Here is an 18,633-nt window from a genome sequence, read left to right as displayed (position 1 = left end):
AGCGATGCAAGAATTCTTCAATATGCACAAATCAATCAATGTGATACACCATAGTCACAAATTGAAGGATAAAAACCATATGATCATCTCAATAGATGCAGAAAAATCTTTTGACAAAATTCAACACCAATTTATGGTGAAAACTCTGCAGAAAGTGGGTATAGAGGGAAGCTACCTCAACATAATAAAGGCCATATACAGCCAACCCACAGCAACCATCATTCTCAATGGTGAAAAACTGAAAGCATTTCCTCTAAGATCAGGAACAAGACAAGGATGTCCACTGTTGCCACTATTATTCAACATGGTTTTGGAAGTCCTAGCCATGGCAATCAGAGAAGAAAAATAAATGAAAGGAATAAAAACTGGAATAAAAGAAGTAAAACTGTCACTGTTTGCAGATGACATGATACTGTACGTAGAGAATCCTAAAGATGCCACCAGAAAACTACTAGAGCTAATCAATGAATTTGGTAAAGTTCCAGGATACAAAATTAGTGCACAGAGTTCTCTTGCATTCCTATACACTAAGAACAAAAGATCAGAAAGGGAAATTAAGGAAACAATGCCATTCACCATTGCAACAAAAAGAATTAAATACCTAGGAATAAACATACCTAAGGAAGTAAAAGACCTGTGCTCAGAAAACTACAAGATACTGATGAAAGAAATCAAAGGTGACACAAACAGATGGAGAGATATACCATGTTCTTGGATTGGAAGAATCAACATTGTGAAAATGACTATACTACCCAAAGCAATCTACAGGTTCAGTGCAATCCCTGTCAAATTACCAATGGCATTTTTTACAGAACTAGAACAAAAAAATCTTCAAATTTGTATGGAGACACAAAATACCCTGAATAGCCAAAGCAATCTTGAGGGAAAAAAACTCAGCTGTAGGAATCAGACTCCCTGACTTCAGACTATACTACAAAGCTGCAGTAATCAAGACAGTATGGTACTGGCACAAAAAACAGAAATCTAGATCAATGGAGCAGGATAGAAAGCCCAGAGATAAACCCACGCACCTATGGCCAACTAATCTTGAGAAAGGAGGCAAGGATATACAATGGAGAAAAGACAGTCTCTTCAATAAGTGGTGCTGGGAAAACTGGACAGCTACATGTAAAAGAATGAAATTAGAACACTCCCTAACACCATACACAAAAATAAACTAAAGATGGATTAAAGAATTAAATATAAGACCATAGGAAGAACACTCTTTGCCATAAATCACAGCAAGATCTCTTTAGACCCACCTCCTAGAGTAATGGAAATAAAAACAAAAATAAACAAATGGGACCTAATGAAACTTAAAAGCTCTTTCACAGCAAAGGAAACTATAAACAAGACGAAAAGACAACCCTTAGAATGGGAGAAAATATTTGCAAACGAATCAACAAAGGATTAATCTCCAAAATATATAAACAGCTCATGCAGCTCAATATTAAAAAAAAAAAAAAAAAAAGCCAATCCAAAAACAGGCAGAAGACCTAAACAGACATTTCTCCAAAGAAGACAAACAGATGACCAAGAGTCACATGAAAAGCTGCTCAACATCACTAATTATTAGAGAAATGCAAATCAAAACTACAGTGAGGTATCACCTCACACCGGTTAGAGTGGGCATCATCAGACAATCTGCAAACAGCAAATGCTCTCGGGTATGGAGAAAAGGGAACTCTCTTGCACTGTTGGTGGGAATGTAAATTGATACAGCCACTATGGAGAACAGTATGGAGGTTCCTTAAAAAACTAAAAATAGAATTACCATATGACCCAGCAATCCCACTACTGGGCATATACGCAGAGAAAACCATAATTCAAAAAGACACATGCACCCCAATGTTCATTGCAGCACTATTTACAATAACCAGGTCATGGAAGCAACCTAAATGCCCATTGACAGATGAATGGATAAAGAAAATGTGGTACTTATATACAGTGGAGTATTAGCCATAAAAAGGAACGAAATTGGATCATTTGTAGAGACATGGATGGACCTAGAGACTGTCATACAGAGTGAAGTAAGTCAGAAAGAGAAAAACAAATATCGTGTATTAACACATATATGTGGAATCTAGAAAAATGGTACAGATGAACCAGCCTGCAAGGCAGAATTAGAGACACAGAAGAAACGTATGGACACCAAGCGAGGAAAGCGGGGTTGTGGGGAGGTGGTGGTGGTATGAATTGGGAGATTCGGATTGATGTATATACACTAACATGTATAAAATAGATAACTAGTAAGAACCTGCTGTATAAAAAATAAAATTCGAAAAAAAGTCTGTTATATGATACAAGAATATATATATATATATATATATATATATATATAAAATAAATTAAAAAAATAAACAAAATGTTTATACAAATGTTCTCTTTTATCCAACAGGTGTGCAAAACCCATTCTGGTATTCTTGGAAAGGGTTTAGCACTTTCTCATTCACCAACTATATTGGAGGCACTAGAAGGAAACTTACCACTTCAAATCCAAAGCAATGAACAGTCCTTTCTGGATGATTTTATTGCTTGTGTCCCAGGATCAAGTGGCGGAAGGCTTGCGAGGTAATGTATATTCAGTACTACAATGACTTCCTTTCAGGGCTTGCCTCAGGCTTCATTTCTGAAGAGAAATGAGAGGGGAGCCGTTAGGATGTTACAGTGCTGCCTAAGATAATCTAGTTTATGTGTTTTGGACTTGCCGAAGTATAAAATGGTAGTTAATATTTCAAAGTATTTTAAAAATATATAATAGTTGTTAAAAATATGTAGAACACCAGGTAAAATTGAGAAGTCTGTGTACTTGATGGTAGTATTTAATATCTGTACTAAACTCCTAAGTCTATCCCTATATTTATTTTAATATGAGTTTTTTCCAAATCTACAATTAATGCAAATATAAATTTAGAATTTAAATTAAATCATTTGAGGTTATGGAGTTCTCATTTATTTTGTTGCTGTCTGCTTTTTTGTGAAGATGAAAACAAATATGCTGACTTGTGATTTTACTAGTAAATATAGAAATCTGACTTCTTTCTGGCTTTAATTTTAAAACTACAGAGATTACTCTTTAGTTTTTAAAAACCAAAATGGTGATTGGAGAAGAATAGAAAATCTTTTAAGTCAGCCTCCGTGCTATCTTTATGGACTTTTTATGTAATGCATGGCAGAATTACTCATTACTCATCTCACAGGACAACTTGAATGTAGATCATGGATATGATGATCATGAATTCAGGCATGGATATCACAAAGTACAGAAAATAGGCCAAATTTACATGGAAGAGAGGGTAGTAAGGGAAGGTAGTTAAGAAATTGTGTAAAGAGAAGCAGCCGCATAGCACAGGGAGATCAGCTCGGTGCTTTGTGACCACCTAGAGGGGTGGGATAGGGAGGGTGGGAGGGAGACACAAGAGGGAGGGGATATGGGGATGTATGTATATGTATAGCTGATTCACTTTGTTGTACAGCAGAAACTAACACACCACTGTAAAGCAGTTATACTCCAGTAAAGATGTTAAAAAAAAAAAGAGAGAAGATAGACAACATATCTTTAACCTGCTTGCTCTCCAGCCAGCAGAATGTCACTTCTGTCCCTGCTTTGACAGACACCCTGCTCTTTTCCAGGCTTTCAGTTTGGCAAATTCAGCAGGCCTCCCTTAAAGAGTGTATTTGGGACTTCAAAGTATATGCAACTTAAATTCATTTTCTTGCTTATTTTAAATCAGCTATAGTTAAAATTTCAAATTTCCTGATTTTAAAATTATTTCTATTTTATTTGTAATCATCAGAAATCTTATATGCTTCAGCATATTTTTTAATGAATTTGTCAATAACTATTTCCAAGGGATACACTTGTGGTCATTATCACTGAATCAGAAATGAAGATACCATTTTAGCGTTTTGTTTGATACAAGTTTTATTCATTTGGCTTAGTTTCATGTTAATCATTGAAGATGTTGATGAATGTTTGGTTTTTTTCATTTACTGCTAGGTGGCTTCAGCCAGATTCCTATGCTGATCCTCAGAAAACATCTTTGATTCTGAATAAGGATGATATTCGTTGTGGTTGGCCTACCACCATCACTGTTCAAACAAAAGACCAGTATGGGGATGTGGTACACGTTCCCAACATGAAGGTAATTATATTGGGATTGTATTAGACAACTATGTACTGACTGTTGTAACTAATAAAATTTTAGAAATGGCCAGTGCTTAGAGTCCACATGCAGTACCCTCTTTAGATATACGTAATGAAGGAAGCCAAAAAATTGTTTAAATGGCTTGTTTATATTAATCAGTACTCAGCTTTCCAAGGTATCTATTTTTTGGTTTGTTTTTTTACATTTTGCTAGGTGCTGTGGTGATTCCAAGGAAGGATAAGAAAGTGTCCGTACAAAGAGTGCTAAGCACACAGAGGGAAGGCCATTAATACATAAGTGACTGAATAAATCAATGAAAGAATACATTTTAAAATTTTGTACCTATCTTTTAAAAGACTCAAATACATTTTGCATTTGGTACTGTTGAAACAAGCTTTAAAATACAATATTGATACTTATACATAAATTTGGATTGTAAAAGAATGAGGATTGGAACTAGTCATGTGCTATATTGAAGGATATAGTTCTTTGGATACCTTTTCCCTGAAACATGAATTAATAATGACATTTCAGAGCATATTGTAATGCATGATATTAAGTCGTTTGTGATATAATCTATTAATTAAATATCTTATTTTAAACTTTTATTATATTTCTGAAAATAGTCAATATTGAACGAAAATTTGTATAGGCAATCCCTAGCCGCCCCTGCCCCCCAAAGTTGTATTACAAAGTGATTTGGTTGTTTGGAACTTAGAGTTGATTAAGCCACAAAATCTTTTTTACTCACAGAGCAGCTGATTTTACCTCAATATTACTTTTTTTTTTTAAGACTTTTTTGATGTGGACCATTTCTTTTTTTCTTCTTTTTTTTTAAAAATAAATAAATTTATTTATTTATGGCTGCATTGGGTCTTCGTTGTTGCACGCGGGCTTTCTCTAGTTGCAGCAAGCGGGGGCGACTCTTCACTGCAGTGTGCGAGCTTCTCATCACAGTGGTTTCTCTTGTTTCAGAGCATGGGCTCTAGTGCTTGGGCTTCAGTAGTTGTGTCACACGGGCTTAGTTGCTCTGCAGCATGTGGGATCTTCCCAGGCCAGGGCTCGAACCCATGTCCCCTGCATTGGCAGGCAGATTCTTAACCACTGCACCACCAGGGAAGTCCCAGAACTATTTCAACTACTTGATTTATACCATGAAGAAGCACAGTGCCACTGGAGCCTCTAACTTGACTCATAGTAAAAAAAGACACGAGACATATAGTTCACATGTCTTAAGACCAGTAAGTAAAACTGTATGGAAAAGTATTTGACCCTGATACTAAACAAAAATCAGGCTCTTCACCAGTGGCTTTCAAAGTTTTGGCCATGACCCCCAGCAAGGATTTGCATTATGACCCAAACGTACATATATAGGGTGGAAGAGTATGTACTCTTAGTTACATACAATATATATAATACACATTCATACAGTATGCTGCACTCTTATATTTTCCCTTATATCTTACTTTTTAAAGGAAGATCACACCCCATCAAAGTGATTTCAGGCCCGCTAAGAATTACTCTTTAGAATGCAAAAAGCATCACAGATTATAAGAAAAAAATTGAACAGAGAAAAAAGTAATTCTGAAAGTGATACAAAAAATCACTCCACTCAAGGACAGAGTTTTGATCACAATACAGTATACATTAATATATTAAGGGGTTTGTGTATTCACTGATGAATTTCTCACTTAAGTGTATGTAGTGAGTTGTTAAATCCAGTCTTTGAGCCCACAGTAAGTTCCTTATTCATGTGACTATGTTGTAGTTACCATTTTCCAGGTAGGCATAACATTTCATTTCTTTTTAATGTTTATACTGTTATGCCTATAGTGTATCTTCAGCTGTATTTTCCTGTGTTTCCACCTTGCTTTGTTGTCTCTTACTCCATTCTGGTACCTGTGTTGTTTACATCTTACATTTCAGAGTCAGACTTTATGCTTTATCTTTTGTTCTCCTCTTTGGGTTCTTTTTTTTTGCGGTACGCAGTCCTCTCACTGTTGTGGCCTCTCCCATTGCGGAGCACAGGCTCCAGACGCGCAGGCTCAGCAGCCATGGCTCACGGGCCCAGCCGCTCCGCGGCATGTGGGATCCTCCCAGACCGGGGCACAAACCCATGTCCCCTGCATCGGCAGGCGGACTCTCAACCACTGCACCACCAGGGAAGCCCTTTGGGTTCTTGTTTTAGCCACATGATCTGTCTTTCTTTACTTCCTCTTTTTTTTCTTTTTTCCTACGTATTTTGCTTCTTGAGGGCGAGAAGCCCTAAATCTCTCACTCAGTATGCTCAAGTTCATATCAGATTTATGTCTAATTTAGAAACCGTATCTAGGAAACTCCAGTAAATACTATTTAGGAAAAGTGATTTGCATACCTCTTGATGTTTAATTTATTATATCACATTATCATATTAGCTGAAAACAAAATTAGTTCAATCTGTTTTGTTTTCAGCCTGATAGCACATGAAGTTTTAGGAGCATTTTAGACTTCTCAGAAATTGTTGAAGTATCCTTATGTAGTAATAACCAATTATTTGGAACAAAGAAGTTGGTTTGCAGGTAATATTTCAGTGAGATCCAGAATCCTTTTTAAAGCAGCAAGTGTTATTGGGTTTTTTTTTAACTTATAAAATGATTATTCCAAGGAAATCTTATTTAATGAAAAGAGAAACTTGTGTAGGAAATAAAAGAATAACAAATTTTACAAAGAAGCACAGTTTATGAAAGAAAGCAGAATGGTTATCATTTTATATCTCAGTACTCCTAGAGTATGAAATTATTCAGTGATTTACTTCAAGGTTCGTAGAACATAGGCAGATGTACTTCTGCTGTTAATTTACTTAGGGTAAATATAGTTGTTTAAAGAAAGATTAAATCAAAGTAGTACGTATAAAAATAGTGGCTATAATTTAAAATCAAACGTCTTAGAATTTGGAAGTGTTTGCTTTTTTTTCCTTTTTATTACATTTAAGTTTAAAACTTTTAATGGTGGCAATGTATATGAGCTGAAGAATTTTACCATGTATCTTTAAACTTCTGTGTTTTAAATGTAAGATGAGTTTTTAATATTTTCAGAGCATTATATCAACCCAAATACTGATTTCTCATAACCCCAACTAAAGATTGTGGTTATTTAATGGAATGTATTTGCTAGCTACACTTAACTTTATATATAGACACTAAGAGTCTCAAACTACTGACTCCCTAGAATGGCATTAATAAGAATAATACACGTTAAAGACATTCCACATTTCTGGGGTGTCTCTCAATTACTTAAGTAATATTGTCACTTTCTTTTATGCAAACCTTTCTATTTCTGTGAAGAGCTTGATGTTGAATTAGCTGTTCTTGCCAACCACAAAAGTAGTGTCTGAAAAGAACAGAAGAAATTTTGGGTGACTCTCAGAATGATAAAGAGCTAAAGTGGTATTTAAATTGTTTGTAACTTTGTGGTTGCCTAGGGATTGAGTGTATTTTGCCAATGCATAAACAAACAAATAACAATAAAATGTTTTGTTATAATTCCTGGAAAGTATTTCTGAATATTGTTTATGAGACAATTTATACTTTCAGTGTTTTAAAATGCCTTAGGAAGTCTGTTCTTTGCATCTCTACAGTAAAGTATAGATAAAAGATATCCCCATATTATTGTTGAAGAAGCTGAGTTGGAAAGTTTAATTATCGATAGGTTGCTTAGCTCTAGTAGTTTGTGTTGGTGACAAAACTATCTAATAGTACTCTTTTTGCAGAGTAAATAAACATCTTTAAGTTTTAGGTATAAGATTTGTTTTATTAGCTGTTAATTTCTAAGATACCTATCAATGGAGTACTTTTTCTTCTGCAAAACGGTATGGCTAAAATTGAGATCAGTGCTTTAAAATATGTGAAGATTGCTGGCAAGTATTTATACCTGAATTACTGGATAAAATAATTTAATGTTAGTCCCTGCAAGAATGCAGATTCGTTTGACTATCCTTTCCTGGACTTTATTAATGGCGGCCTTTGTTTTTATTTTGTGTTTTGATATTTTTGATTATTTATTCCCAAAAACAAGGCCTCTCTTTTACACTGTGTCCAGGATCCCTATTGAGGTGGAACCATCTTGATCATTCTGGCAATGTTAAATAATCTTTGAAAGGAATGCCCAAGAGGGACTAGTGGTAACAAAATGTATAGAATTGTGAGTTTATAATTGTGTAAATTGCTTCTTTTGATGTGTTACGGACAGTTATATAATAATAACATTTGGTTTTTATAATATCATGGTTAGGTGGAAGTGAAAGCCGTTCCTGTTTCTCAGAAAAAAACATCTTTACAACAAGAGCAAGTAAAGAAACCTCAAAGAATTCCTGGCAGTCCTGCAGTAACAACTGTACCTTCTAATACTGACATGACTTTTGGTGGGCTGGCATCACCAAAGCTGGATGTTTCATATGAACCAATGATAGTGAAGGAGGCTCGATATATTGCCATAACAATGATGAAGGTAATTTGTTTTACTTATCAGAAAAATTTTATTTTTTCACCATTCATTCATTTAACAGACATTTCAGTGATTCAAACTCAGATACAAATCACAGGTCTAGAGAGTTGTTGACAGATGTCAAACTTGCAATGTGTTTTTAAGGATAATGTTATTTTCCTACAAAGAGGATTTTCATTTGTTCTTGGCAGAAGTCTAGAGAGGTTTCCAGTTGTAGATCAAGTTAATTCAATCAGAGATTGAGATGTTTGGAAACTGGATTTCATTTCCTGCAAACGTACTTGTCTATTTTCAATTTACCAGTACTCCTAGGACATAGCCCTTCAGGGATTCAGAGTTTACCTAGGTCCCCTTTAACTTTGGGTTCTTCCAAATGCCAGGCTCATCTCTTTGGGTTTCTTACTTCTTTAGGCTTTTTACCTCTTTGGTGCCTTTAGACAGATTTAAAAAAAAAATTTTTTTTTTGACCAGCTTTTTTAGTTATCTTTAGAGGCAATGTTAGTCTAAATTATCAAGATGGTTGTTACTTGAAATAGAAATTAGGAATTATGCTATTTTCAGAGAGCAGTGGTGAGCCATTGAAGGCTTTCAGTTGGAGGAATGGCATGATTAGATTTGTGTTTTATAAAGATCATGGTGGAATATGGAGAATGTAGTTGGGAGGATAATCAAGAGACATGGTTTGGTTTAAGTCTCTTTAGGAGACTGTTGACTTAATCTGGTGAGATATACTGATCCCTTGGCCTAGAGAGTTGTCAATTAGGGTAGACTCAAGAGATATTTAGGATAGATTAAGACTTAGTGGCTAATGGATATGGGGTAAAGAGAAAGGTAGGAAATAAAAAATGGAGTTCACACTTTGAGCTTGAGTAGTGAGATTGATAATGTTGGAGAAGGGGCAGATTTTGCTTGAGGAAGATAAGAGGTCCAGCTTTTGATGTGATAAGTTTTAGATATCTCTGAAATATCCATGTGAGGATATATAAAAAGAAGTTGGAACTACAAACCTGAAGTGATCAGTCTTACCTCAAGAAATGAATTGGAGAATCATCAGTACTTGTATTACTCATGAAATTATGGGAACAGATGATCTCTATCTAACGTGGTGAGAGGAGAGGGAAGTTCCAGGACCGGGTCCTGAGGAACATCAATATCAGTGATTCTCAAACATTTGTCCACATCAGAATCATCTGGAGCTCTTATTTATTTATTTTTCTTTTTAAAATAAATTTATTTTTGTCTGCATTGGGTCTTCATTGCTGTGCACGGGCTTTCTCTAGTTGCGGCGAGCCAGGGCTACTCTTCATTGTGATGCGTGGGCTTCTCATTACAGTGGCTTCTCTTGTTGCGGAGCACGAGCTCTAGGCACGCAGGCTTCAGTAGTTGTGGCACGCGGGCTCGGTAGTTGTGACTCGTGGGCTCTAGAGCACAGGCTCAGTAGTTGTGGTGCACGGGCTTAGTTGCTCCACGGCATGTGGGGTCTTCTCACACCAGGGCTCGAACCCATGTCCCCGGCATTGGCAGGCGGATTCTTAACCACTGCGCTGCCAGGGAAACCCCGTGGAGCACTTATTTAAAACGGAGATATTCCTACCATCCAAAGATTTAGATTCAGTAGGTCTGAAAAGAGGTTCCAAAATTCACGTATAAAACAAATATGCAGAATGATTCAGGTTCAAAAGCTATACTTTGAGAAATATTGATTTACAAGACAGATAAATTAAAAAAAAAAAAGAAATGAAAATGGAAACAACATTGGCGAGAATACTAGCCAAAGGGCTACTACAAAGTAGGACACCAGCTCTTACCTTTGCCACTTTTCCCCCCATGTTGCATATGGCAACTCCTTTCATCCTCATAACAACCCTATAAATGACTATTTCTTATTCCCATGTTACACATGTGGAAACTGAAGCACAGAGAGGTTGAATAACTTGCCCAAGGGCACACAATGACAGAGAGTCTGATTCCAGATTTGATTTTCCTACTTCCCCCAACTACCTTATGCCATGTCCTGAAAGTCACAGAAAGCTGTTTAAGACGGGTTAACAATGTTAGGCTGCAGAGTGAAGTCTTGAAAGGATCTAGCAGTGATCAGTGATCTTGGCAGGAGCAGCTTTAGAGACATAGTCAGTTGATTAATTTGTAGATGAAGAAGAAGTGAAGATAGCTAAAGACAAAACGAATGTAGGTAAGTCTTTCAAGGTGTTTGGTTATAAAAAGGAACAGAGGAAATGGGATTGAGTGAAGGCTTTACAGTCTGAGACTGAATATAGAAAGACATGTTTTAATACTGAAGAGGAGACAATTGAGAAGAAGGGAACAATGTAGATACTCCAAGAGATAATAATAGTATCTGTTGCTCAGGTGGAGGGATTGGCTGTACATAGGAGGAGTATTGCATCTTTCACTGTACCAGGAGAGGGAGAAGAAAAGAATTAATACAATTGCTAATAAATTTGTAGGTTGTGCAGCAAAGAATTATTTATGATAGCAATTATATGTTTTAGATTGGAGATTGGAGTGATTAATCTTAGGGTCAAGATTTTGAAACAAAGGGAAAAAATGAAATAGTCATTGTAGAGAACGGAGAGAAACTGATCAGAAAAGACTTATCAGACATCCTTGGAGAATCAGTTGAATTGAAGATCCTGTATTAACAGTGCAGCATGAGTCTTATGAACGCGAATAAGATAATCATTTGGATTGAGTCGGCATGGACCTTGTGCCAGATAGTTCAACAAAAGAGCAGTGACTGAGAAGGAAGTTGAGCATATGGTGGTTAAAGAAAAGACAGCGGAACCCAGCTGGTTTGGAAGGGAAAATAAAAGTGGATTCAGAGAGAGAAATTTAAGGAGGTGAGAAGGACTAGAAATCTAAGAATAGATATGGTAGGAGTTATAGAGGCAGAGAATGGAGCAGGCCATTTTATTTTGGTATCAGAGATTGAACAGTTCTGAGTAACATCACAGGTCTGTGACTTTTAGTCCGAGTGGCTGAAACAAAGTTGAAGTTGAGATTATTGAGGTTGAAGAAATAAAGGAACTGAAAAGCTAGAGTTTTGATGCGTTGTCCATGATTAAAGAATTTGAAGCTAAATATTCTCATTCATTTCAACTTTTTTTTAAGAGATTTAGTTTCTGGACTCCTTACCTCCCTAATTATTCTTTTAGTTTCCTATGAACATACGTAGGTTTGTGTAATTTCTTTTGAAAATCTAGTTACCAGAACTGAATTCAGTATTTCAGGAATGTTCTGAGAGGCCCAGGTTAAGGCAGTTAACAGAATACCATTTCCAAACTGTCTCTTTGAGATATTAATTCACATTCCAGGAAAGGGGATTCTCTTATATCAACCATTCACAGATACCGTGTGCTACCCAGTAGTGAACTAAATATGGTGGAGGATGTAAAAGTGAGATATGATCTATCCTTTCATTGTTAAATAGAATAATATGTATTTGAGGGAAATTGTTGGAGTAGAAAACCCATTGTACTGTGAATCTGGAAACTTGAGTTTTCCTGCTGTTAACACCGTTGTAATCTCGTTAGACTTACCCTGAAATTGCATTTTCCTCACTTGGAACTTTTTAGTAGGTGACAGAAGCTAGGTCATTTCTAAATCACTTTCATGAAAATAGCGAGGGTGGGGTGAAGGAAGGGGGCTTGTGAGTGGTGTGGGTGTGCTTCTCTTTGCTGCAAGTATAGTAGTAGTTAGAAATGAATGAGCAATTGGAGAACTTTACCTGAACCTTGAAAGGTTAATTTGGAATTGCTGCAGGAATATAAAAGTATTGGAAATAATGCGACAAGTTTCATGTACCTACAACCCATTTTTATCTTTACATTTCACCAAACTTTTTCAGATCTTTTTGTTATTTCTGTTAAGAAACAGACTGTTAACAGTACAATTGCAACCCTCTGTAAACCCTTCTCCCTGGACCCATTCCCATCCCTTCCCTAGAGGTAACCACTGTCCTGAAGGTAATTAATGGTTCTTCTTCCCCAGATACATTTTTTTGTATTTTACTGAGTACAAATTAATCTATAAGGAATATAGTATTTAGAATTTTGTGTATTTTTCAGAAGTTTATAAAAATGGTATCATACGCACCCATCACTTTGCCAGTGTTTGTCCAACATTGTTTTTAAGGTTTAGTCATGTAGCTGTAGTGCATTCAGTTTATCTGCTTTGAAGTATTCCAGTGTATTACTGTTCCATAATTTGTTCATTCCCCTACTGATGGGCATTTAGGTTGTTTCTAGTGTTTTTCACTACTGTAAATTGTATTGAAATAAACATCCTCGTATATGTCCCCTTTTGCACATGAGCGAGAGTTTTTCTAAGATATATATCTAGAAGTGGAACTGCTGGATAGTAGGACATACCTGTCTTCAGCTATATTAAATATTGCCAAAATTTATATGCCCATGAGCAATGTATCAAAATGCTAGGTACTTCATGTTCTCATCAGCATTTGTTTCTTACCAGCACAACTTGATGACTGGGATAGGATCATCTTGTCGTTTTAATTTGCATTTTCTTGATCCGCAGTCTAGTTGAATAACTTTTCAAATGTCTATTGGCCTTTCAGATTTCCCTCTTCAGTGACTTGCCTTTACTCACTTTTCTTTTGTGTTGTTTCTGTCTTTTGTATTGATTTGTTCTGTATATATTATGGATTCATATCCCGTTAAGGTTAAATGAATTACGAATCCCCTTCTCCCAGGTGAAGGCTTAACTTTGCCATTTCTTTATAGTGTCATTGTTTTGGAGAAATTTAAAATTTTAATGTGCTCAAAACATACTATCTTTTTCTTGTTCTGAATTTGTTGATGTTTTATTTGTTACATCTATGTCTTTAACACACCTAGAATTTATTTTTGTAAATGGTGTGATGTAGGTAATTGAGTTTTTTCTTTTTCTCCTGTATGGATAACCAGTTGTCTCAGCCTCAGCACCACTTATTGAATGTTCTATCAGTGCGTTAGTTAAGAATGTTTCTAATGATTTTGTGATTCTTGCTCATCTCTTTCTTAAAGGTTTATGAAAATTACTCATTTGAAGAACTGCGTTTTGCATCACCGACTCCTAAGAGGTGAGGATCATTTTTTCAAAGCGTAGCCAAAACATGTGTTGCCAACTGCTTATAACTAAGATCACCCTGTGTTCCAACCTTATTTTCTATAAATAAATATAGGATTTAAAAATTCCTGGTAGAGATTTTTTTTTTTTTAACATCCTTATTGGAGTGTAATTGCTTTACAATGTTGTGTTAATTTCTGCTCTGTAACAAAGTGAATCAGCTATATGTATACATATATCCCCATATCCCCTGGTAGAGATTTACAACAGGTTTTATAATGTGTAGATTCACAGGTAGAATGTACTTAATATTGAACTATAGCACTGCCAATATGTTACATAATACTAAGGTAATAAAGAAATAACTAGTAGCTAAAAGTATATAAATTGGCTTGTAAAACATTGGTTAGTTTGTTTTTTCTCTTTTTGTTTCCCTCTCTCCTTCACCTAATGAGTGGCAGAGCGATTTCAGTGTATGTTGTATTTGTATTTTCAGTTATGAAGTCCTTTATTTTTAAGCCCCTGGGTAATTCTTTTAACTCCAGATTGAAGCAGATTTTCTGAAACAGAGTTTTTGGCTTACTATTTTATTTGCTTGTTAGGAGAAATACTTTTTAAAACAGTTGCTTGGAAAAACTTATTAGATGGATTGTACTTTAGACAGACCACCTCCATAGAATTTAGAAAAAGCTCTGAAGTGAATCTGAAACAGCATAAGTACTTGTATTTATCATATGTCAATGACTTATTAGAAATTAACAGGTTACTATGACTTTACTCTGGTACGTATGCAAAGTAGAGTTTTAATGCACAATCTAGAAAGTGTTCTGCCAAAATAGCGAAGTTTTGAGAATGTATCTTTGTCTAGGAATAGGGAAGTAGCATTTTGTCTCTGGCTTAGTTTTAATTACAAAATGTCCGTTCAGTGGAAGCATATGACTTTTGTAAACTAAATATGGACTCTGTAGGTTTATAGCATGTTAAATAAGAACAAATTAGCCATTTGCCAATAAATAGGTTTTTCTATGCATTGGGCATTTTAAACTCAATTTTAAAAGTCTCTTGTCAAAGTGAATGCATTTATTATTTCAGCAAATAATATTAGGCATCTACTCTGTGGAAAGCACTGGGATATTTCTATGAACAAGATAGAGAAGGTGCTGGTTCTCATGGCAGATACATTCCTGTGGAGAAACAAACTATAAGTAAACTACATAGTAATAATAAATAAGGGTATTTGATAGAGAGTGATGGGGATGGGATAGGTCACCAAAGTATTGGATGACAGGGGAGGGCTGTTTGAGGAGGCGTTACTTGAGTGGAGAGCTAGATGGTAGTTGGTTGTGTAAAGATTTGGGGAAGTTCAATCTAGGAAGAGGAAATCTGGGGTAGATGGAGCTTGATGTCTTTGAGGAACAGAAAGTGGGGCTGGAGAATAGTGAGCAGGAAAGAAAATGGTGGAAGATGAGATCAGAGAACCAGGCGATTACATAGGGACTGGTAGGCTGTGTTAAGTTTGAGTTTTCTTGTAAGAAATTTATTTGGAGGGCTCTTAGCAGGAGAGTGATATAATCTGATTTATAGTTTTAAAAAGATCATTGTGGCTGCTCTCTGAAGAATGAAATTCAGGGGAGCAAGAGTGGGAATAGAGAGATGAGTTAGCGACTCTAAGGTGGCTTGGACTAGCGGTGGAAGGGCCTTAGCGGTGGAAGTGAAGAGGGGGTGGATGGATTCGGGATATACTTAGGAGGTGAAGCCAACAGCCTGCTGCTACAATGAAATGGGAGGTGAAGGAAAGAGAAGATCCAAGAGTGAATGTAAGTTTCTTCAGCTTCAGCAGCAGGATAGATTATCCAGCAGAAGAGGGGTTTGCCAAGATTGGCCGGCAGACCCAACCAGGCATGTCTTTGTAAAGTCATATTGGAACACAGCCTTTCTCATGAGCCTATGTATCGTCTGTGGCTGTTTTTACACTACAGTGACAGAGTTAAAAAGTTGTGACAAAGACTGCTTGGCGCAGTAGACTAAAATACCATTACAGAAAATGTTATTGACCCCTGGTATCATGATTTTTGTGAGGATCAAAAAGTCTGAGAAATGAGCAAGAGTGTTTTGTTTTGCTGGGTGCTGGGGTTAGGAGGAATAATAATCCTTCTTTGGGTATATTAAAATTGAGATGCCAAGACGCCTCTTAGTTATGCAAGTGGGGATATTTCCAGGGCAGCGGGAAATACCAGTTCGAAATTCAGGGGAGAAATAAATGTTTGAGTCATCTTTATACATATGGTATTTAAAACTGAGGAATGGATGACTGGTCAACTAGAGAGATGACACTGAAAGAAAAAAGAAGATCTAGACACAAATCCTGGGGCATTCCATAAGTTAAAGGGTGCTCAGAAAAGGGAGAGCCAACAAAACACTGAGAAAGAATGGCCGGTGAGGTACAAGAAAAACCAGAAAAATGTTGCAGAAGCAAAAAAAAAGTTTTTTCAAGAAAGGAGGAGTTGTCAGTTGTTATCAAATGCTACTGAGAGATTGCTGAGGATGAAGAAGCAATGATTGGATTTGGGGACGTGGTGGTCATTGGTGACTGTGACATGATCAATTGCAATGAAGTGTTGGGAGCAAAAGCCTAGTGAGGGTAATAAGCTTTGGAAGAGAATTGGAAATGAGGGAATGGAGAGTGATTGTAGGTAATCCTTTAGATAGGTTTTGCTGTAAATGGGAAAAAAGATATGAGACCATATTAGGGAAGGCTGTAATATCAAGGGGAGGTGTTTAAGATGGAAGATTCTGAGTTTGTTTGTATAGAAAGGAAAAAGAAATAGGAATGATCCAGGAAAAGTGGGAGAAATTGACGATGAATGAGAGACAATTGCATCACAGAAGTGCTGACGGAATGAAATTCACAGCACAAATGGAGTGGCTGGCTTTGGGCAAGACCCAGGACACTCCTTCCATTGTAACAGGAGGTAGAGAAAAATAGGTTTAATCTGATTGCACCTTTGAGGTTGTATCTGATTGCTTCTGTTTTTCACTGAAGAAAGTGATGAGGTCATGATCAGCTGAGAGTGAGGAAGAGTGGTGCTAGAGGTTTGAGGTGAGGAGGAAAAAGTAAATTCAATCATGGAGAGTAGGAAAACGTGCTATGACAGTAGGATTGCTATTCATTGTGATAATACAATCAGAAATTTTATGTTCGCTGATACATGTTAATGATGATGTCAGCTGTTTAACCAAAAGTAAATGTTGCAGTACCTATCTTATTTCCTTTCAGACCCAGTGAGAATATGCTGATTCGGGTCAATAACGATGGCACTTACTGTGCAAATTGGACTCCGGGGGCTATTGGACTCTACACCATTCATGTTACAATCGATGGCATTGAAATAGGTATTTTTTTTTTTTAAGTTGTGAGTTACTTAGTGCAAAGAACTAGAATCAAAATCCTCTTTCTGTTCTAGTTTGCCCTTTAACATGTATCACAGACATGGACAGATTTCATAACTTTTAGGGGGCGTCATATCCTCCTTTATAATGAGTACTTAATTCGTGCATTGTTAAGGTATGTTGTAATAATTTATGGGTCATTGTAGCCCTCATGATTCCTTCCCTGCATTCCCTGATGTGGCTGGTCAGGTTCGATCTCCTCCGTGCTGTGCTATAACCATATTCATGCCTCATCTCCCTACCCCGTGGTAGGTCTGTCTTTCCTTCCTGGCTGTGAGCAGACACCTCTTTCATCTTTGGATCTCCCAGTCTGGCTCAGTGCCTGGTGTATGATGGCTGCTCAATAAATACTTGCCGAAAATATGAATTTTTTTTACCTACCACTAACTTTGAAAAATATATTGCTTTTCCTTTGGGCATTAATCTTTCTCTTTTCTTTATTTTTAAACTATCCATATAATAGGACAATAGTAGGACAACAAAGCTCTAATAAGTGTTTATCAATATGAATTCCTTACAACACTGTCTTTCCTAATGCTCCTCAAGCAAAAGGGTTCCTATGATCAGGCAGATTTAGAAAGCCCAATATATTGTAGTCTCATCTTAGACATTAATACAATTCATATTATCATATTTGGGATTCTAAGAAACCTTGAAATTAAGAAGCCTCTCTAAATTTGTTTAATCCTTATCTTGAGAACCTTACATGTAGGGAAGAGGAGACAGGTTAGAGATAAAAGTAATACTGATTAACATTCCACCAAAATACCCTTTGGGAAACTTTCAGTAGTTTGTTTTTACAGTGAAGATAAAGAGGTACTTTACATTGTTGTAACCATAGATGTATAGAATATACATTAATGTAACTATAGGATCAGATATGTTAGATTCATCTATACCATCCTAGAGACATTTAGTGGCAGCCTTTGCTGCACTCTTTTATTTCAGCATATCTTTAAAGCCTTTAGTTCAGCAAACTTTCACTGGTTCTGGGCAAAACATTGTTCTAGGTAAGGCAGTTCCTGGCAAGTGTTGACAACTTACTGATGATTGTAAGATAAAACAGCCAAGCAAAATTACATGAAGTAGAATATAAGTAGTGACCTGCAAGGGGCACACATTACAGCAGTTCAAAAGTGGAGATAGTCAAGAATGGTTTCTTCTTGGCTAATAGCGGGTAAAGGAAACTGATACAAAGTAAATAAGAAAAATCCGCTTATATTTGTTTTCTGGAAAGACACTGAAGAAAAAGATTCATAGTTACTTAGAATCATTCATTTTGTTCCCCATCTTCTTAGCTTTCTCCAAAGGTGACCAAACTGTTAGTAGACTAGGATCTTGCTTGACTGCAGTCAAGGACAGATAATAATTCATTAGAATAAGAAGGATGATAATAGCATTTAATATATATCTAAAAAGTTTTATACACACCTTACATATTTTATTTTTAAAATCATTTCATTCTCAC

The 18,633-nt window shown here is 36.2% G+C and overlaps 1 protein-coding gene across 10 annotated transcripts in view; it reads left to right on the top strand.

Moving 5' to 3' along the window:
* Positions 1 to 18,633, top strand: part of MYCBP2 (MYC binding protein 2) — a 271,984-nt gene that overhangs the window by 170,387 nt on the left and 82,964 nt on the right. For all 10 annotated transcript variants that reach the window (XM_059995647.1, XM_059995652.1, XM_059995649.1 and 7 more), the window contains 5 exons: positions 2,399 to 2,571; positions 4,001 to 4,145; positions 8,418 to 8,633; positions 13,673 to 13,728; positions 16,993 to 17,108. In XM_059995647.1, the coding sequence (XP_059851630.1) occupies positions 2,399 to 2,571; positions 4,001 to 4,145; positions 8,418 to 8,633; positions 13,673 to 13,728; positions 16,993 to 17,108 (706 nt within the window). The remainder of the gene's footprint in view (positions 1 to 2,398; positions 2,572 to 4,000; positions 4,146 to 8,417; positions 8,634 to 13,672; positions 13,729 to 16,992; positions 17,109 to 18,633) is intronic.

Source organism: Delphinus delphis, chromosome 18, assembly GCF_949987515.2.
Source record: "Delphinus delphis chromosome 18, mDelDel1.2, whole genome shotgun sequence".
Classification (NCBI taxonomy): Eukaryota; Metazoa; Chordata; class Mammalia; order Artiodactyla; family Delphinidae; genus Delphinus; species Delphinus delphis.
Note: the sequence above shows the minus strand (reverse complement) of the source record. Positions and strands in the feature narration are given on the sequence as shown.